We start from the raw sequence: 22,643 nt of genomic DNA, 5'->3' as shown, positions 1-22,643 counted from the left end.
ACTTAATCGTATACAACTTGATTCCGCCACACTGACTTTCTCTCCGTTTCCTTTTGACACTGAGCAAGTTGGAAAGTTGTACCTGCTTGAACATTTGAACTGAAGCATGTGGCTTAAATTAAAGGCAATAAGATAGAGATTACCCTTCTTCAGCCCTCTCCCAGAGTGCAACCTCTGCTGCTGCTAAATGTTATCACATAGTGGCCTGGCTGAAAACTGAACAAACTCATCTCAGCAGTTCTGGTAGTCTGTGTGATTGTCTGGCTTTAAAAAAAGCAGTGCTGTTTTTATTGAAGGTGATTTTTTTTATTTAAATGGCAAACTGAAAATCATGTCTATGGCATCTAACATCAATTCTTCTGTTTCAATAGTCTTCTCTGAAGAAGAGTGTTACAGTGATGGAGCAGCCTTCTGTTTACCGCTACATTGAGAGTGAGGAACGAGCAAGCGTGATTAACAATCACAAACAATATCACATGATTTTAGAGGCAGCCAAGAAGGATCTTCTGACCTTGATGAAACTTGACGTGAGTTGTAAAAGTAATTACTTACAAAGTCAATTTTCTGTTGTGACATGAGCTGGATTTGCTAATTATAATTGCCAAGAAGATGTGATACAATCGCTAAACTGGTTGTGGCCCTCACGAAGGTCTCAATGCCACTGAATGTTACCCACTTTTATAGTAGAAGATGCCCCAGAGAATTTCTTTAAAATATTTCATTGTTGAAGATGGCACTTGATATTGCCCTCAGGGACAGATAATTGGTCATCAGGTGTAATGTGCAAAAAAACAGAGATCTAAGTAGCGTTAACAGGCAGAGAGAGGAATAGAGACATAGGAGAGAAGAAAAGAATGATGAAGTAACAGAAAAATTAAGCTTGCATGTATATAGTACTTTAGCATGTATCAAATGTTTCAAAGAACTTGCCAGAAAGCTGGGTTTTGCTATCCTGACAAATATTTGCAGAGGAATCAAATGAGTCTTTAATTTCCGCCCATTACTCCTTGCTAAGGAACTGTCTGGGGTTTTACCTTCTCGCATAGATCTAGGGGTGAATGAATGTCTCACCAAACCATCTTACTCTAAACAGTTCTGCTTGAAATTAATTTTAATTACGGACCTTTAGTTAGGTTACCCTCAAACTGCTGAGTGAGTTAACTCTTTCCAAATCATCAAATAAGAAGCCAGAACACAAGTCATGCAGTAAACACTATTTGTTACACAACACAACTTGAAGTTAAAGTTGGACACACAAACTCTGAATAGACATACATAAGTGTAATCAGTCACCTAATCTTGTAACAAATCATTAACCAACAGACTTACTTATTAAAACGAGTAGCCAAGGTTACACAGGCAGTTAAATGATCATTGTGAATCAGTATTAACTATAACAGTGATCAGAGTCTGAGGTTATAAATTGGTGAGATTGCTTTGAGTAATTCCTTAGATAGCTGACAGGTTAGTAGTTTTGAAAAATCTATCTAGTAGGTAGCTCTGTCTAGTAGAATCTGCATGTTTGACTAACAATGTTCAAAGCTCATACAGCCTCATCCTTATGAGCAGTGTGCATGGGTCCATCTCCTTCCTTCCCTTGGACACAGGCATTAATTTCTGGATTGATGAATTGATGAACCCCTTTGTGCTGGGATTATCTGTTTCACTTGGATCTTCGGTTCTGACTAAACCTACCTTACACATGAGTGAAGATAACTGAGCTGGCTTCTCTCTCACTATTCTCAATCTCAAACTACTTGCAGTTATTTTGCACTCTTAGCTGTACCTGTACTGGGCTGATGGGGCCACAAATTAGCTTCTAACCACTGGCGCGCTCTCCTTTAAAGGTACCCTGTGTTCAATTGTCATATCTGATTACCAAAATCAGGAAAGAGACAGTCTCTGATCCACAACTGTTTTATTCTCAATTCACAGTTCAGTTCAATTATCACTTCCCACTCTTCCCTTCTGGACTAACTCCCTGTCCAGAAGTAACTCCTTGACTGGTGAAAAACCCAGCTCTTAATACAAATTGCAATGAGCATCACGTCTCTGTTAACACTGAAGTAGATCCTAGTTAATTAGAGGGACCAGCATTTTCAATATAGTCACCCTGCTGTGTAAAATTATTCAGAAGAATAGAGGAAATAAAAGTTGTCTTGAGTAACAGAGAGAGACAGACTTAAGAAAGTCAGTTACTTCTATTGTTATGACTGAGGTGGGAGGAGTGCACTGTTAATTCAGTCCCACTTCTCCACAGGTCACTTTTTTTTAAAATTTTCCCACTTTCTGCAACAGTCAATCAGGTATACTATTTTCCCCAGAATAGAACACACTAACCAGGTTTCTTTACTGAACAATACAACTATCAGTTTATTATAAAACAAGTCATAACTACTAATAAAGTAAAACAATATCGCACAGATCAAAATTTTAAAAATTCAACATTAAATCTTAAGTCCCCTTTCTACCTTAATCAAATTTTAAAGCCCCTTTTTTAAACCTTAGTCTCTTTATGCTCACATACACATATATACACTGATTAACCAAGAAAAAAGGATTTTCAGATCAGAGCTCTGTTACAGACAAAAAGCATTTGGATTACCTATTTGCTTGTTTTTGAAGGAAACGGCTAGATGAGTTGAGAATTATTTTTAGCAGGCTTTCTTCAAATACAGGAAACTAGATGAATTGACAAAGTGGACTTCTCAGAACCTTTCAGGGAATTGCGGGAAAGCGGGATGGGTTGTAGTTTTCTGTTCTTCCTCGGATTTATCTCCTCCTTCCAGAAGGTAAGACCACACATGCGCTGACTAACAGCCAAAAAGTTTTGTGAGTTTTTTCCTGCCCATCCCAGGTGTGCTCTGCGACTGCGGGGCTTGTCCCACCAAAGGAGCGCTTGTCACTTTTCTGCCTCTGTTACCAGGATTTCTGTTCGAAGCCTAACCCGAGTCATGTAACAACCAGCAACGCTGTTGCCAATCCGGCTCGTTCAGTGCCTTTTGATCTAAAAACTGATGCAACATTTATTGAGCTTAACCATAAATTCCTTTAAAAATATTTTTTAAGAAAAAAAAAATCACTTTCATAACACTGCCAAAAAGCAAGGAAAAACTCTGCTTCTGAGAGATCTGTCGCTTTTTGTATCGATAATCCTGGACAAGTCAATACTGAAGCTTGGTTCTCCAGTCTCTGTTGGCTCCACTTTTACAACTCCTCTACCTTATAGCTTTTTAACAAAGGAACCCACAAAAATATGAGTGATCATGACGTCTTTACAATTCATTAAGTGCTCCTTCCCTGGACCTGAGCCAGAGATAATGTATTTACTGTCTCAGGCTGAAACAGGTTTTTGTGTTCGATTTGACTTTGAGCTGAGCTTCCAACTGCATATCCTCTCCATCACCAGGACTAGCTACTTCCATCTCTGCCCTACCTCAGCCCATCAGCAGCTGAAACATTCATATGTGCTTTTGTTACCTGCAGACACTATTCCTCTGTTTTCTTGCCTTTTCTTGTCTTTCCACACCTACTTCATAAACTTAAACTCATTTGAAACTCTGCTGCCCAAATCTTAACTGTTATCAAGTCCCATTCAGCCACCACTTCATGTTCACTGATCTACACTGGCTCCCGGTTCCTGAATACATCTATTTTTGAAATTCTCAGTGCCTGTTCCCTCCAGGGCCTCATTTCTCCCCATCTCTGTAACCTCCAGCTCTACGACCCTCTGAGCTATGTATTTTTCTGTTTTTGTTTTAGAAATGCTATTCTGGAATTCTCCAAACAAAAATGTGGGGGAGATGTTTACAAGGAAGTGACAGGTCAGGATTTATAGGGGTCAGGAGGCTTGACTCTTGAGATATTGTTTTTGGTTTCACTTTGGACAGTGTGCAGGGTGTGAAGTAGAGCAAACCAGCCAAGAGAGCAGTTACCATCAGCTCACCCTCTTCCATCTCTTTGAGAACTTCTTGAGAATCAAGTGTAAGAAATAGAGAAACTGATGCTGCATTTCTCCTGAAAAGCAGGCTAGAAACCCCTGTTGTTGCATTTCTCCTGGAAAGCCTGCCAAACTGATCTTCAACCTCGCTTGCAAAGAACTGTTCTAGAAAGATCCCACTGACAGCCATCTATGTGTATTTGGGACGTCAGACCAGAAAGGGACAACTGGCATTTTTCCATATCTTTTTTTTCAAGAATTAGAAAGTATTTGGCCAAAGTATTCTTTTTTGTCTTTTTTTGTAACGGAGCTCTAAAGAGAAAATCTCTATTTTTCACTTTACATTTGTGTGTGTGTGTGTGTGTAAGGTAAAAAGGGAACTTTTCATATTTCAATCTGTGTGTTAAGGCTTTGCTTAGTTACTAGTTGAGTCATGTTTAATAATAAACTGATAATTTTATTGTTAAAGAAACCTGCTTGGTGCATTTTATTCAGGGATAAAGAGTAGAGTATATGATTGACCGCAACGGTGACTGGGTAAACATTTAAATATATGTTGCGACCTGTGGAGAAGTGGAACTAGAAAAGACTGTGCACTCTCCCACCTCGGTCGTAGTAGTATGACCTCTTATTGCTAGGCCTTGCCTGGGGAAAAAAAAGTCTTGGCAATTTTTTACTTTTCTGGACAAGTGCATGGCAACGAGATTGAACTGCTGTGCTTTTGACTGACCACTGCAGTGCTGTCCCCATATCTTATTTATGCCTCAGTCAACCTTTTTCACAGGTAACTATATTTTGCTGGAAGTAGCTGCACTCTCCAGCATTTTTGCTCTGACCAGGGGTGAATATCTTATTGCTGGAGCTGAACAAGTAGAAAGTATTACTGTTGCAGTTCGAGGTACAGACTGTACTACAGATGGAGCTGGAGATAGAGAAGGTACTACTGATTAAGCTGAGCATGTAGAGTGCAGTACTGGCGGAGCTGGCGGCGTAGTGGGTGCACCGAGCGGAGCTGGCGGCGTAGCGGGTGCAGCGAGAGGAGTTGGCGGCGCAGCGGGTGCAGCAAACGGAGCTGGCGGTGCAGCGAGCGGAGTTGGCGGTGCAGCGAACGGAGCTGGGAGCAGAGGCGGCAATGCTTTTTTAAAAATTCTTTTGTGGGATGTGGCCATCGCTGGCAGGCTGTTGCCCATCCCTAATTGCCCTTGAACTGAGTGGCTTGCTGGGCTGTTTCAGAGGGCAGTTAAGAGTTAGCTGTGCTTGGGGTGAATGTAGGCGATACTACTGACTGGGCATTGTAGGAGATAGTACTGATTGACTGGTGGATAGAAGTATTATTGATCAAGTTGGGGAGGAAGTCAAAAATATATTCCGATAAAGCTGGAGGTTAGAGGAGATCACAGCTGTCAGGGATGCTTGGGTTGTTTCTAAGAGTGGTCAGTAACTGCTGTATATGTTCATTGGTAGAATTTATATTTTCTTATGGTGACATTTCATTGAGGCTGAATTTTAAACCTCTTGTGTAGAGGACTGTAGTGATGTATAATCTGTTCTGACCTTGTTTGAAGTTGGTGAAAGGCTTGCAGCTGATTATATTGATCAGAAATGTTGCATGGAATGTTCACGATGCTTGTGTCATATGGCATTATATCAACACAGATCTACAAACCCATTCTGCTCAAAATCAGGAAGAGTTGTTAAGTACCTGGGAAAAGAAATGGATTTGATATTGTAAATAATTCATCCGCCTGTCGAGTGGTTTCCAGTAATCTCACATTGCTTGTCAAGTGATATTGTTATGCGTGTGTTTCTTTGCAACCTGGATGAAGCGGCTCACTTCAGATTCAGAGAATCAGAAAATACACCGTTGGTATCTGTGAGCGCTGATGGTCTGTGAATGGGACAGTGATCAGTGCAGGGCTGTAAAAGATACTGACGTACATTAGACACAGTAAGCCATGACTCCATATGCTCACACAGGCTTGATGAATTTTGCTGTGAACACAAGCCAAGTGTTAGGGAAAAGCCAAGCTTTCTAAACTTTGGGTGAATCTGGGTGTTGTCTATTTCAGATGTGGACTTGGGTAATTATCCTCTCTCACTATAATTCAAAATTATTTTTTCCTTTTCGGATTTGTGCAAAATCTGGTCCATAATTGCTGTGCTCAATTAAAATTTTCAAAAAGCAGTAGTCAGAATTAGAAACCCACAGGTATCAGCCTTTCTGTCACCCGGGGACCTGTTTAAATTCCTCCCAGATTGAAATGCTTATCCACGCCCCCCTCCGTCCAGCTGCTGATCCTTACCCTTTCCACCTCATTTCCGCTGCTGGTCCTTACCCTCTTTCCCACCCCCCAACCTCCGGCCAGCTGCGGGTCCTTCCCCTCCCACTGCTTCCACCCCCACCCATTTCACCCACTGCCAGTCCTGCCCCCAACCCCATTCGTCTCATTCCCCCCACTTCCCCAGTTTGTTCTCTTATTTTCTCTCCTCTTTCTCCCCCCCCCCCCAACAAACCTCACAAATCTTGTCTCCTTCCGCTTGTCTTGTCACCCCACTCCCCTGCCAGCTTGTCTCAGCCTGCTTGTCCTGCTCCCCCCGTCGCTCACGCACTGTCAACACACCGTGATGTCAATGTGTGCATGCACGAATTGCTCATTGCAAATTTGTGGATGCGCTCGGATGACTTCAGAATTGCTCATGTGCTGCCAGTGTTGGTAAGAGGCACTCGAAGCATTGAATGCCTGTTTAGGTAAGGCCCCTGCTTTGAATGAAAGCCTTTTTGGCTGTAGTGTGTTGTAAAGAAGCCATTTCACTACAATGACTTGAAATGCATAAGACTCTACACAGTGATTCACATTGCTAATTACCATTTCAAATTACTATGGCAACAATTTTATTTCATGCCTGCTGGCTTTAGGACACTTGGGCTGAAAACCAACTTTCAAGTTCGTTAGGTCTTATAAACAGAATCTGGTGATTGACATAAAATGGTTACAGCACGGAAGGAGGCCATTCGGTCTGTCGTGTCTGTGCCCGCTCTTTGCAAGAGCAACTCGCCTAGTTCCACTGCCCTGCCTTTTTCCCGCAGCCCTGCAAATTTTTTCTCTTCGGGTAATTATCCAGTTCTCTTTTTTTTTACCAGCTCTCTTTTGAGGGCCTAGACTGAACTGTGACTGGATCCTAACATAAAGTTAAAATCTTATAAAGGTGCTAGAGGTGAAATCTAACATACTGGACTCAACCAGGAGGTGTTCTTGGTTTGGAGGGGTAAGAAAGTGAAAGGAGATGAAATGAATTCCCTGACCAGTTTGAAATTCAGAGTTCTTATAATTGCTTAGATGCTAATTTCCAGGTTATTCATTGTAAACTTTCATTGCTAATTTTTCAAGAGTGAGTTGTTAGTATTTTCGATGGCAAATTTTGGATCATTTGTGCATGCATAAAATCCGTGACAAGGAATTGCATCAAATGTTTTCTCATGTCTGTTGCCTGACCAGAATTGTGGTGTTGAGTTTACAATTAATGGTCATTTTCTCTCTTTCAATTCACACAACCATCAGGTCTGTTTTCCCAAGAGGCTGCTTCAAGTACTGGCTTGTTCTGCTGAGTGCAATAATTGTCTGACCCTGACCTCCTGAATGGAGGCTTCTAACAGTTGAGAAAGAACACTCACGTTATGAGGAATTATGAGTAACTTTCGAGAAAGGATTCCCACTTTTACATTTTTTGCTTGTAGTTTTAGAGAATTAGTTTGTAGGTATTACTGGGCCTGGGCCCAGTTAGTACTTGGGAGCTGAATTCGTCTCAGTGATGGGTGTTTCAGTTTGGCTTTTCCCTAACACTTGGCTTGTGTTCACAGCAAAATGCCAGCAATAAGCAGCCTGAGTCTCGTGATCCCATGCCCTTATACATGCTATGTATGAGATAGTGTGCACACAGTTAACAGTTGCTCCTTAATTGCTGTCTCCAGTTGGAAAATACCAATGCATACAAGCTAAAACTACTTGGCCAGATTTCTGTATAGTTATATGTAGAGGCACAGCAAAATACGTAACTGTGATGTTGTTTAAAAAAATCAGCTTACAAGAAGTTAATAAATTTAATAATCCTTGTTGGATTGTATTTGTTACATTGTGAGTGATCAAACTTTTGGGTGAAGCCATTCAGTACTGACCTATACAGAATGTCCCAATAACATTGTAAATGTGTCTACTCCAACTAATCAGTCACTCTTGCAATTTCAGAGCAAACTCTGCATTTGCAGATCTTAACACGTGCACTGCTACAACAGCGACAATGCCTACTTGCATTTATATAGTATCGTTAACATAGTAAAACGCCCAAGGCTGTAATCGTTGAACTCTGCCCCCTCCACCCCAACAGTAAAAACTGGGTAGCCTCAGCAGCAAGGGAGTTTGATGCATTAGTGTGGAAAATAGTGTTTCAATCTGTCACCATTTGGGGATTTTTGGTAAGAATTCTTAAAACAAACTTCATCCTAACTAAATTGTGTTTACAGTTTGTGTTTTCCCTTCTAAATTCTACCTTTAAGGTAAGCAAAATACTTTGTTTTTCTTTTATGCTGAACTGTTGCTCAGAAAATGTTACATTAATTCTCTCAGGTTTTCATCTGAAATTTAGCTTTTGTAAACCATGCTGAATATAATTCTTGGAATGCTTGAATGACAAATTCAAAACAAAGTGCTTTGTATTGAAGACACTTGGTGTTGGGTGAAATATTATTATTTTGGCTAATTGGCCATTTGAAAATTGGTGCCAAACTGTGCATTAAATGGATTAGGTAGTTATGTGAGTGAATAATGGTTGACTACCTGTAGTGCACTTGGAACCTGAAGTATGATAGTCTAAAGAACAGTTATTAAACCCTTCAATCAGCTTGCTACCTGGTGCAGTCCCCATTTATTGAGAGATCAGTTTTGCTGCAACCTAACTTTGCTGGTTAGTTGCAGATTTTGAATCATAGGAGATAATTCATCTCATCGTGCCTGTGACGGCTCTTTGAAAGAGTTATCCAGTTAGTCCCATTCCGCTGCTAGTTTCCCATAGTTTTAGAAGTGTTCTCCCCACCCCCCCCCCCCCACCCCAAGTATTTATCCAATTCCCTTTTGAAAGTTACTAATTGATTCTGATTCCACCACCTTTCAGCCAGTGCATTCCAGATCATCATAACTTGCTATGTAATTTTTTTCCCTCATTCCACCTCTGGCTCTTTTGCCAATTACCTTAAGTCTGTGTTCTCTGGTACTGATACTTCTTCCAGTGGAAACAGTTGCTCTTTATTTACTCTATTAAAACCCTTCATGATCTTGAACACCTCTATTAAATCTCCCCTAATCTCTGTTCTAAGGAGAGCAATCCCAGTTTCTGTAGTCTCTTCACATAACTGAAGCCTTTCATTCCAGTAAATCCCCTCTGCACCCTCCCTGAGGCTTTCCTGAAGTGAGGTACCCAGAATTGTCCACAATACTCTAGCTGGGCCCAGACAAGTGTTTTATAAAGGTTTAGCATAACTTCCTTGGTTTTGCCTCTATGCCTCTATAAAGCCAGGAACCAGTATGCCTTTTTTAACAGCCTTCTCAACTGTCCTGCCACCTTCAAAGATTTGTGTATGTACCCTCCCAGGTCACTGTGTTCCACACCCCCTTAAATTTGTACCATAGAGTTTATATTGCCTCTCCTCGTTCTTCCTACCAAAATGAAATCACTTCACATTCCTCTGCATTAAATTTCACCTGCCCATTTCACCAATCTGTACGTGTCCTTCTGAAGTCTGTTACTATCCTCCTCGCCGTTTACTACTGCTTGCTTGCTCACTTCTCCCCAGCACCCAGGCTCAGTAGTAGTGTGGATGTCTCCAACCCTGAGTTAGGTTAGCATAGTGCTGGTCACTTTAACCTGACATGCAAATGTGTAACTACTCCACAATCAAGGCTGACTCTTAACCTACATCGATCATATAGCAATGCTTTGTCATTTAAGAAAAATTCGATTTTTTTTTCCCCAAGCTTGAAAATAAATATTTGGCATCAGCCCAGAGCTCCTTTGTCTGCCCTTGAGGAAAAATTAATAGAAGTAAAGTTGAAATATGGGCTAAATGTGTCACTTAAGACTTTATATTTGGAAGCCATGAGTGCAGCCAGTAACTTGCGTCTGAAGAATTTTAATCAGATGTTCTTTTCACAGTGACAGAGGAGATTTGGAAATTGGAACAGCAGGCAGATAAGGTTAAGCAAATTGTCAGGGCAGAAATGAATTATCTTTATCTCTGCTATTTTTCTCCTCTCTCGGTTTCCTAGGATCCCTTACTGCTGGATGGTAGAGTGACTCTTCAACAGGTTAAAGCTGGAACCGTTGTGGCAAAGCAAGGTGATCAGGTAAGAGCACTGTGTTCATCTGAGCTCTTTAAGTATGGGTCCTCCAGCTCCATATGCAAGAGGTTTGATTTGATTTCAGGCTAAGCAAATGCAGTCATCCCTAATTTTACTCTCGGGATGTGGAAGGTGCTGACAGGGCTGTCACTGATTGCCTTTCACTGATAATGGTGGGCCTTCTTGAAACAGGTGAAGTCCTTGAAGTGATGGTGCTCCCACAGTGTGTGAGATAGGGAATTCCAGGATGTGTTTGCTCTAAATTTTCTTTGTACTGGGTGGGCTACAGATTTCTCTGAGCTACGCTGAGAGGTCTAGCGATCTCTGGCAAGAACTTTACCTCTCTCGCCGTGCAGTTGATTGTAGTGTACTTTAATGGCAATTCCCAGTGTCAGGCTGCAGTGATGTCAGCAAGCTGCCAAGGCAGCCAATCACATTACTTGATTTGCTGTCTGTGAGAATTATTTACTGAAAAGCACTAATTATCACTTTTTAAAAATGTTACAGAGAGCGATATTAACATTGGGACATACAAATGGGATTCATATCTCCATTGAAAACCCAGTTACACCTCATTGAACAAGGATTAACTTTTTATGGGGTTTCAATCAGAGATATTGGAACGGAAATGGTGAAATTCTTGCCAGATCTGATTCCACTGATTGGCTCTGGGGTTGGTGGGGGGGGGGGGGGGGGGGGGGCCGCAGCGCAGCCTGTGGTGGAGCAGTGAATGACGGACCGCAACTTCAATATTTCCGTGTTCATTTTTATTTATTTATTTAGAGATACAGCACTGAAACAGGCCCTTCGGCCTATCGAGTCTGTGCCGACCAACAACCACCCATTTATACTAACCCTACAGTAATCCCATATTCCCTACCACCTACCTACACTAGGGGCAATTTACAACGGCCAATTTACCTATCACCTGCAAGTCTTTGGCGGTGGGAGGAATCCGGAGCACCCGGCGAAAACCCACACGGTCACAGGGAGAACTTGCAAACTCCACACAGGCAGTACCCAGAATTGAACCCAGGTCCCTGGAGCTGTGAGGCTGCGGTGCTGACCACTGTGCCACTAAATCCTGAAGATGCGATCAGATTAAAATGGGTAACGACAGCAAACTCTGTCAAAATCCTGCATCTTCTAGGCCGGTAAGTCTGTTCGAAGGCAGGCATATTTTGAGTTGATTTTGCATTGTGTGTGTAACACCAATCAATGCTCTCTGGTTGCAAGGGATTTTGTTTTAACAATAGGAAGTGCCGATGTGAATACTCAGCACATGCGGAATACTGCAACATAAATCAAAGAGCACAGTAGGAAACCATTCAGCCTATCCTGTCTGTGCCAGCTCTTTGTCAGAACTTTCTAATCATGGTTATTTAAGTGATTGGGTGTTGGGGTGCTTATGACCCTGCCTCACCTTTCTTACCTCCAGACTTGACTATTCTAACATACTCCTGGCTGGCCCACTATCTACCTTCTGTAAATTTGAGATGATGATGCCTATGTCCTAACTCTGCTGAATCCCCCATCATCAACATTCTGCAGCTTACCATTGACCAGAAACTGAATTGGACCAGCCACATAAATACACTGGCGACAAGAGCAGGTCAGAGGCTGGGAATTCTTCAGTAAGTAACGCACCTCCTGTATCCTCAAAACCTGTCCACCATCTACAAGGCACAAGTCAAAAGTGTAATGGAATACTCTCCACTTGTCTGGATGGGTGCAACTCCAACAACCCTCAAGAAGCTCGATACCATCCAGGACAAAGTAGCCCTCTTGATTGGCACCCCAGTCACCACCTTCAATCCTTCACCGCTGATGCACAGTGGTAGTAGTGTGTACCATCTACATGGTACAAGCACTGCAGCAACTCACTAAGGCTCCTTTGACATGCACCTTCTAGCCTGCAACTTCTACCATCTAGAGGGACAAGGGCAGCAGATACATGGGAACACCACCACCTGTAGGTTTCCCTCCAAACCACACACCATCCTGACTTGGAACTATATCACTGTTCTTCACTGTCACTGGGTCAAAATCCTGGAACTCACTTCCTAACAGTACTGTGGATGTACCTACATCCCAAGGATTGCAGCGGTTCAAGAAGGCAGCTCACCACCACCTCCTCAAGGACAATTAAGGATGGGCAATAAATGCTGTCCTAGCTAGCGCGCCCACATCCCATAAACGACTAAAACAAAACTCACCAAATTCCATTCACCTATCATCCTGTACTTGCTGACCTACATTGGCTGCCAGTTAAGCAATGCCTAGATTTAAAAATTCTACTCCTTGTTTTCTATCCCTTCACCTCTTTCTATCTCTGTAATCTCCTCCAGCACCATTACACTCCAAGAAATCTGTGTTCCTCTAACTCTGGTCTCTTCAGAACCCCTGATTTTAATTGCTCCACCATTGGTGGCCTTGCCTTCAGATGCCTAGGCCTGAAGTTCTAGAGCTCCCTCTCTATACCTCTGTGCCTCTCTAACTCGCTTTCCTTCTTTAAGATGCTCCTTAAAACCTATCTCTTTGACTAAGCTTTAGCTTATGTGGATTTTTTTAATAACTTCTCTGTGAAGTACCTTGGGATGTTTTATTATGTTAAAAGTGCTATACAAATACAATTTGTTTTTTTGCCTCCTTACTCATGAAAATTAGTTGAGAACTTCAGTAACAAGCACCTAGGTATAAGGAATAGCAGTAAATGGAAAAAATTGATTTGAGTTTATTTATCGTTGACATTTCCAGACAGCTCTTTCAAAGAGCTGATGGTCTGGTCCAAGACTGGACGGGTATGATCCTTGCTCGTGTTCATAAAGGGCAGCTGACGTCTGAATTACAGTGATGTGTGCCAAGAACAGTGATTACACTGCAATCAAACATCAGTATTTAAAATGCCTTTCATGAATAGAAGCAGGTGTATGAACTGGGATGTGGTTTGCTTTGTGTTTTGCTGTATTGAAATTCATGGTGACTTTTAAATGCACTTAATATAAACTACCTGGTTTTATAAATTCAGAGGTCATTAGCATTAATGATGGTTTGTGTGGCTGCTGCTGAAAAGCTTTTATTGCAGAAATACATCACACTTAAAATGCAGAATGATCTGCTCAGGCTTATTTGCAACACTTGCGAGAATGATGGTGTCCAATGTTCAAGAGAAAATGTACGTGCTCGGACCTTGTTCCGCCTCTAAAATCATGAAAAGAAAGTTTGTTTTGTTTTTAATTTTGTGGTCAAGTTGAGGGATGGAGGAACTTCACATTTCAAGTACTTGGTAGTGAATTAAGCACCTCCCGCATGGATTAGATGCAGAGAGAAGCTTCCTCTACTCTGCCTCAGTAGCATTCCTAAGCACCAACTTGGATAAATGTTAAACTCGTGCTTGTTTTATTTCCCAAAGCAGTCATTCGATAGCCTCTTTGTATGAGTTTGTCTTTTCTTTTGGCAGCAGAAGGATAGTCTGTTGTCAATTCATGCCCATTAAGGACTGGTATGAATCTGTTAAGGCTCATTAAATAAGACTCATAGCTGTCAGATAGACTCTAGGTAGGGATCAAAGGCATGAGGCAGCTCTTAAATATTTTTTAACTATTCAGAAAGGCTGTTTGCTCTATCTTTCCAACACCTCTATCTCTTGCACTCTCCCCTCTCCTCAATCTCTCTCTCCCCTCTCCTCAATCTCTCTCTCCCCTCTCCTCAATCTCTCTCTCCCCTCTCCTCAATCTCTCTCTCCCTTCTCCTCAATCTCTCTCTCCCTTCTCCTCAATCTCTCTCTCCCTTCTCCTCAATCTCTCTTCCCTCCTCCTCCTCCAGCTCTCTTCCCTCCTCCTCCTCCAGCTCTCTTCCCTCCTCCTCCTCCAGCTCTCTTCCCTCCTCCTCCTCCAGCTCTCTTCCCTCCTCCTCCTCCAGCTCTCTTCCCTCCTCCTCCTCCGGCTCTCTTCCCTCCTCCTCCTCCGGCTCTCTTCCCTCCTCCTCCTCCGGCTCTCTTCCCTCCTCCTCCTCCGGCTCTCTTCCTTTCCCCCCTCCTCCTCCTCCGGCTCTCTTCCTTTCCCTCCTCCTCCTCCTCCGGCTCTCTTCCTTTCCCTCCTCCTCCTCCTCCGGCTCTCTTCCTTTCCCTCCTCCTCCTCCTCCGGCTCTCTTCCTTTCCCTCCTCCTCCTCCTCCGGCTCTCTTTCTCCCCCCCCCCCCCCAACGCCTCCCTTTTTCCCCCCCTCCCCCAGCCTGGTTCTGTTGCTCAGCAGCACTTATTTTCACTGCTTGGCTGCTGTTTCGCAAATGCAAGCTTGTAGAATGCACCAAGGTCAGTGCAATGTTTACTGGGTCTTTGTCGCCACCAGTTATAGCAAATCCAGCAAGTTTAGATTGGTGCCTGTGGGTCAGTGGCATTACTAACATGTCTGACTCTATGACACGAGAACATTATAACAGCAATCTGAGTGATTGAGGCTTGTATCACTGAATCCAGATTGTTGCTGAAAACATATGTAAGCCAGTTTATTGAATCACATGCATTATTGAAGCAATAATTTAACATATATATACTGTTTTTTCTTTTCAACTCATCTCCAAATTTGTATCTTGTAACTTTCAAAATGCAACTTTTCAGTACGAACTGTATAAGACAAAAGGTAATTGCAAGTAATTATGTTAAAGCACTTTATAAACACAAGTTGTTGTTTAGTCTTGCAATCCAGCCAATCTGAATAGTTTTTTTTATTCATTCATGTAATTGCAAGTATATCATTTCCATAGGAAGCATGAAGTGGCCTCCAGTATAGTGTCTGTGTGCAGATGCGTGGAGGCAATACATCTGCCGACTGTCCTAAGAGTAGATTGAGTTTGAATGTGCCTTCAGTCACAGCAGATCCAGGCTGATGTGGTTATTTTTTGGCAGTTTATTGAATAGCAACTACCAGAAACCTAACTGGGTACTGGCAGGATCTGTGGTTGACATTCCGTTGTGAGTATTAAATGCCCCTTCTCTAGATTTACAAAAGGACTGCAGCCCTTGGTATCATTAGCACTTGGCAATATAGCTCATTTTGGAGAAATGTGTGACTTAACAAAAGCAGTCCTCACGTGAGAAGCTTCAGGATCACCTCTTTGGGATAATAGTGTTTTTCCATTTGACAAATAATGCATTCAAGAAGTCTCCAATCAGATCTTTGCTCCTCTTCGGCCAGCATATCACGGAAGAGTTTAATTTTATGTAGAAACATGATTTCCTTTTGCTCCGCCATTAACGTCCATGTCTTTGTCTGTTCATGGCCTAAAGTCTGGAATTCTCTCCCTACCTGTGTCTCCTTTTAAACACTTCTTAAAACTTGCCTCTTTGACCAAGTTTTGGTGACCTGTCCTAATGTCTCCTTCCTTGGCTCTGTCAAATTTTGCCTGAAAACATCCACGTGAAGTGCTTTGCGATGTTTTACTATGTTGAAGGTGCTATATAAATGTAAGTTATTGTTCTTTGTATTTTATACACTTTCAGTGAGATGGTGGGGACTTGGTTGGATTTGCTCTGACCTGTACAAGAATAGGTAAATTGGACAATGTCAACCTGTCCAATTCATTCTTGGATAGATGAGCTCAACAAAATCAAACAGGCAGCTCGTTCTGCTCTTGCTGTCAAAGTACTTGTGTAGCAACGTTGGGACATGGATAAGCACAATTCAAATATTTTTTAGCAGGGCAAGTGACCACTGAAACATCTTGGAATCTGCAACTCCCCAAGCTAAAGTAAAGGCTCATCCTCTCGAGCTACTGAGCTTCCAGCTCTGCAGCCATGGTCTCGTCTCAAAACTCACATCTAACGATGGAAAATGGTGCCTTCTGGCCTGCCCTCTCTATGGTTTGCCCTTAATGGACATGGCAGATGAGACTCCTGAAAGCACCCATGTAATTGCACTTAGGCTGTCAGGTTGTGAAGAGACCTACATTTCACTGAAAATCCTGTTGGATCTATCTCCTTTCCAATCTGGCAAAGTGTGGAACTATTGAAAGCACTCACCACAAGTTGATTTATGACACCTGGGCAAGTAGTGACCATCGCCACCTCAGCTCAGATCCTTCGGGAAGGCCAGATTTTGGCTGTCTAACTGCAAGTTGATAAATTTACTTCTTGCTCCCCTTATGCTGTTCTAAGACTTTCAGATCATGCATGTCCTACAAGACCCATCGGTACCTTGCAAACTGGGTTGTGAGCTGCTTGCCTCATCCCAGCTGTTAAGTCTCGAGTCCAAAAAATGGTCTATGACCTGTCTGGGTTCAATACACCACATCTGGCTTTGATTGTCAATCTCATGGTTTGCAGTGTCCTGTTAAGATTCTTGGCTGCTAGCACTCTCTTATATATTGTGTAGTCTACGGCTAATTGTTGGTATTTTGCAGACTGCTAGTTAGTGGTGATCATCTGAGTGTATTTTTACATTCCTGGTGGCACAAGAGGGTTGGTACATCATTGAACGCCAGAGGTCTGCTCTTGCAACTGTCAATTGTCAAGCTGGCAAGTTGCCAGTCTTCCCTCTTACTTGAGGAATGGTGCTTGGTACAGGGGGGTACAATAAGGGAGATTGATTTTTTGTTGAGAAATCGAGTGATATTTCTCGAGAAAGGGCCGCTGACTGCACTATTCTTCTTTCTCAGGATGTCAGCATTCACTTTGTTCTCTCAGGACTGCTGCATGTTTACCAGCGGATGATTGACAGGGAAGAGGAAAACTGCCTGTTTGTTGCTCATCCAGGAGAGATTGTGGGGCAGCTGGCTGTGCTGACTGGCGAGCCACTAATCTTCAGCATCAAGGCCCAAAGGGACTGTACCTTCCTGTGCATCTCCAAATGCCATTTCTATGAGTGAGTTCTGCAGGCTTCTCAACTTTGTACTTGTGCTGCTGTCCTTAATTGGAAAAGGATTGAAGTCTTTGGGTTTTCTTTTATTTAGTGGATTGATGGATAATTCTTGAGGTTTCACAAGAACAAAGATTGAAAATGGAGCCCGAGTTAGAGTTCAGTTTTGCCCCCTTTACACAGCATGTGTGACCATCAGAGCCAATGTTCGAAACCTGCACTAGTTTAAGGATTTTTTATAATTCCAGAATCCAGGTGGAGGGTCAAGACCGTAATAAAAGTGCCACCAAGATTGAAAAGAATAGGAAAGGAGAGACTACAATACCATTACTGGCAGAAGGGTATAATTACAGTGTGACAAGCTTACATAGGCTGCTTTCATTATAAATGTAAACATATTGCAATTTATTATAGCATATATAAATAAGGACACAATGTATGACTTTTAAGTGGGGACTGAATTCATCTGTGTATCCTGGTCCAATGATCCCCTCCAAACCAACTTTCTGTGTGCAACATCATGAGAGACCAGTTCATAGAATATTAACATTCATACATTATCATATGCTCCGTTGACAATTCTAAAATATGTTTTTTGTATGAGAACGCCCATGTTAAGTTGTCCACATCCACATGTGTTTCCCTATGACATCAATAGATGGTGCACTACTATGATTTTCCCATATTTATTTGTCACTTGGCTGCCACACTATGACTTGACGCTGCCTTATCCCCAAAAGGTGCTTTTTTGTCAATAACTGGCATTTCTAATATTCAAAATAAAGTAAAATTTTTAAAAATCATAAAATTAACTTTATCCATTAAATTGCTTTTTGTGTCTTTTAATGCCTTTGTTCAAGTTTTTATTTGAAGGCTTCAGACTTTGACCAAAATGCTCTGAGCTTTCAGCTGAACGCAAATTGTGCAATCTGAACGTGCACTGTACCCAATTTCCCCCAAAATGTACAGTGATCGGAACTGCTGAAATATTTTCCCTTGGCTTTTAACAGTTTCTGTTAGCTAGCTTTCAAAACCATTTAAAGAAAAGCAAAAGAGATAAGTAGAAAAGGGGGGAGAGAGAGAGAGAGACAAACAACAAAAGAGAAACACCAGAGACAGGTATAAGAGACCATGTTCTCTGATTTACCATATACAACACCATTGGAGACCCAATAGTAATATATTAAGATCTTTGAGTTGGTAATTCTGTCTTTCCTCTAGTCCATTGAAGTCAATGGTTACGCTACACTGATGGTTGTAGCTGTTTTTTCCTCCATAGATGGTCCTACAACCTTAACTTGCTACCCTATTTCAGAGGTGAAACTTTTAAGTGTTCTCAGCCGAACACAGTTAAGAGATATTTTTTCTTCTGACTAATTTGAGAAAAGCCATGGTGTATTCACTTTTAACTTACTAAAATTAAAATGTGCTTCCTGTATAAGTCACATTTCCTGTCAGATTATGTTGATGTAAACAGAGGAATTTGACAGATTTGGTCACCATTAGGAAGTATCCCTGTCGTGGGAGTTCACTCGCCCTCCGCACCCGCAGTCACTAGACGAGATTCAAGTCTTTTTCCACTGGTTTATTCAAGCATGTGCAAGGGAGTCGCACGTATCTAGTGATTCCATACGGCTCCCCAATCAATGACATTCCATCATTATTATACAATTCAGGTAGATCCAATTATTAGCATACACCAATCATGGGTTGACATGAAATTGACATTGTTTAATCAAAGCTCACTCGTACACAGTGATTATATTATCCTATTACAATGAAGACGTGTCCGCAGTGGTTACACAGCCTTTAACCAAAGCTGAAAAGTACATGTCAGCAGATGACATTATAGAGTCATAGAGTCGTACAGCATAGAAACAGGCCCTTCGGCCCACCGCGTCCATGCCGACCATAATGTCTATCTATACTAATCCCACCTGCCTGTATTAATTCCATATCCCTCTATGCCTTGCTCATTCAAGTACCTGTCCAGATGCCTCCTAAATGTTGCTACTGTTCCTGCCTCCACCACCTCCTCAGGCAGCTCATTCCAGATACCCACTATTCTTTGTGTGAAAAATTTACCCCTTTGATCCCCTTTAAACCTCCTCCCTCTCACCTCAAATCTATGCCCTCTAATTTTAGTCACCCCTACCATGGGAAACAGACTCTGGCTATCTACCCTATATATGCCTCTCATAATTTTATATACCTCTATCATGTCCCCTCCCAGCCTCCTTCGCTCCAGGGAAAACAGACCCAGCCTATCCGATCTCTCTTTATAATTCAAGCCCTCCAAACCAGGCAACATCCTTGTGAATCTTTTCTGCACCCTCTCTAGCTTAATCACATCTTTCCTGTAGTGCGGCAATCAGAACCGCACACGCTACTCCAAATGCGGCCTAACCAACGTTGTGTACAACTGGAACATGACGTCCAACTCTTGTACTCAATGCCTCGGCCGATGAAGGCAAGCATGCCATACGCCTTCTTAACCATCCTGTCTACCTGTGTTGTCACTTTCAGGGAACTATGTCCTTGCACCCCAAGGGGTCTCTGCTCAACAACACTCCCCAGGGCCCTGCCATTCACTGTATATGTCCTGCCCTGGTTTAACTTCCCAAAATGCTTCACTTCGCACTTGTTTGCATTAAATTCATTTGCCAATCCCTTGCCCACTTTCCCAGTTTATCTACATCCTATTGTAAACTTAGACAACCTTCTTCACTGTCCACTATACCACCAATTTTGGTGTCATCTGCAAACTTACTAATCATGCCCCCCTACATTCACATTCAAGTCATTAATATGTATGACAAACAACAGAGGGCCCAGCACCGATCCCTGTGGCACACCACTGGTCACTGGCCTCCAATCTGAAAAACAGCCCTCCACTACCACTCTCTGCCTGCTATCACCAAGCCAATTTTGTATCCAATTGGCTAGCTCTCCCTGGATCCCATGTGCTCGAGCAATTAACACTTATTCTGTTCTGTATTAAAAATTCACATCGCCTTTGTTCCTGTGTCTGTGACCAGACAGCACCTTGTGGTTTATCAGAAATCTTCACTGCGCACATCTTCTCCTTGTGCTGGCAGCTGCATCTGTGTTTGTGCAACTCCAGCCCGGTTAATCATGAAGCTAGCTAATCTTAACCCTTTACTTGCCCTCTTCTGTCTCTAGTGCATTACATAACATCATTATTATAAAACTGCACAAAAGATCCACTAGTAATATTATAAAAGCCAGGTATTGCTCGTGCACTGCTAACTTTCAAAATCATTGAAGAAAAGCAAAAGAAAGCGAGAGAGATAAGTAGAAAAGGTGGGTGGGTAGAGAGAAGCAACAGTATAAAGAAACAAAGACGACTTTGTCAAATAGTGCCATGCTATCTTTAATGCCTCCCTGTGTAGCTAGACAGGATTTTAGTTCAGTATCTTATCCAAAGGATTCTCATGTCTAACAATACTGCACTTTCTCTACTGCACTAAAATGTCCTTTAACTTAAAAAAAAAATCTCGCAGAGTGCTTCTGAGGGATGTGATGAAAATAGACACAACCAAATAAAGTGAGATTAGGAGACAAAATGTTTGGTGCAAGAGTTTGTTTTTAAAGAGGAATATGAAGAGTCGTAGGAGTTTAGATGGCGAGTTCCTGAGAGTGGAAGCTAGGTGGTAGATGTTCTGGCTACAGTTGGTTGGGTCAAGTACCCGACTGAGGTTTGAACTCAGAACCTTCCAACCCAAAGGCAAGCATGTTACCAAATGAGTCAAACTGACTGCTAATAGTTTGGTCACTCCTGTTTACCACACGTATGGTTCACAAGAGCCCATGTTGGCCAGAGTTGTATGTAACTAGATTTGATTGAGGTTGCAGAAAGTGAACATGTGCTATATTGCTTTTTAAAGGATAATGAGGGAGAAACCAAACGTGGTGTTGACTGTGGCTCACACTGTGGTGAGGAGAATGTCTCCTTTTGTGCGACAGATCGACTTCGCCTTAGACTGGATGGCGGTAGAAGCTGGACGAGCTGTGTACAGGTAAGAAAGTCAATGTGGAAATTAATACACACAATGCTAACGTTTCAACAGGAAAATACACCGTGATGTGGGATTGAGTCTAACAAGATAGTCTGAGAATCAGTCCATGCTCTAAGTTGAATTTGGTAATCTCGACCAAGGCGGCAATGGCGGAAAGCAGTTGGGGGGTTTCTGCATCCCTGATCTAAGAAGGGAGGGAGGATGGCAAAATCAGCTGGGGTTCGAGCTCAACATTAGTATCCAGTGACCTCTGGTGGGGAGGTCGATATGTGAATGTTGAGTGAGAGCAGGATTTGGCTTGGCTCTCACGTCATGTCTTCCCTCTTCCATGCCACAAAAGTACATTCATTAGCCTGACAACATACTCTGTGTTGGCTGACATGTACAGAAAGATCACTTGAGTGAGGTAATGCAGGGCAGCCAATGCGAGCTGGTTCATTCCCTAGCAAGAAGTTTGTGTTTGCAGGAGATGGGAAGGAAGCAAGAAAAAGTAATAAAAGACATGGTGGGAGCAGTTTCTTTGTCAACAGCCATGTGCAACCAGTGGCTTATTTGTAAGGAATTGTTACTTGAGCTACAGCATAAAGAGCCTGTATTTTATGAAATAGCAGATACTTTCATAAATAGAGTCCACCTGGAGGAAAGTAGTAAGAAGAGATTATAAGATGGAAAAAGTAGAACATTGGCATTGTAAATGAGGAAGTAATTCATTTGCAGTTGTCAAGTACTAATGACCCAAGTTCTTGCCTCCCCTAAAATACATCTTGACACAGGGCATGGGGCCCTGAATTATGTCCTGATGTGGATCTCTCTTTATTTTAATATATAATTCATGCTGTCTGTTATTTTCTAGTAATCAGCTGCCAATTATGGCTCATTCACATCAGTCATTAATCTTTTGGTAATGGTATAATATTGCCTCACTGTGATCAGAACTCTGAAATGTAGGCAGGGATTTTCTTTTGGTGATGGGGGGGTCTCAGCCGCCGGCGAGAGCCCCACGTCACCACCTCTGGGGGAGGCCCACCACGTTAAGTGCCAATTAGGCACTTGTGTGGACAGTGGCATTAGTTGCCCACTTAAGCCTTACTGGCCCGGACTTAATTTGGATGGAGGTGGTGGGGTTCCACATGGCGGCTCCTCATCAGACCCCTTTCCTATCCTGAGTGGCGTGAAACAGGGCTGTGTTCTCGCACCCACACTTTTTGGGATTTTCTTCTCCCTGCTGCTTTCACATGCGTTCAAGTCCTCTGAAGAAGGAATTTTCCTCCACACAAGATCAGGGGGCAGGTTGTTCAACCTTGCCCGTCTAAGAGCGAAGTCCAAAGTACGGAAAGTCCTCATCAGGGAACTCCTCTTTGCTTACTATACTGCTTTTAACATCTCACACTGAAGAGTGTCTGCAGAGTCTCATCGACAGG

General features: G+C 42.4%; 1 protein-coding gene across 2 annotated transcripts in view; it reads left to right on the top strand.

Annotated features, from left to right (window-relative positions):
- The window catches only part of pnpla7b (patatin-like phospholipase domain containing 7b), a 382,057-nt gene that overhangs the window by 116,472 nt on the left and 242,942 nt on the right, over nucleotides 1–22,643 (top strand). For both annotated transcript variants that reach the window (XM_068012742.1, XM_068012741.1), the window contains exons 15-18: nucleotides 372–527; nucleotides 10,258–10,335; nucleotides 16,983–17,188; nucleotides 21,091–21,222. In XM_068012742.1, the coding sequence (XP_067868843.1) occupies nucleotides 372–527; nucleotides 10,258–10,335; nucleotides 16,983–17,188; nucleotides 21,091–21,222 (572 nt within the window). The remainder of the gene's footprint in view (nucleotides 1–371; nucleotides 528–10,257; nucleotides 10,336–16,982; nucleotides 17,189–21,090; nucleotides 21,223–22,643) is intronic.

This window comes from Heterodontus francisci, chromosome 32 (genome assembly GCF_036365525.1).
Source record: "Heterodontus francisci isolate sHetFra1 chromosome 32, sHetFra1.hap1, whole genome shotgun sequence".
NCBI lineage: Eukaryota > Metazoa > Chordata > Chondrichthyes > Heterodontiformes > Heterodontidae > Heterodontus > Heterodontus francisci.
Note: the sequence above shows the minus strand (reverse complement) of the source record. Positions and strands in the feature narration are given on the sequence as shown.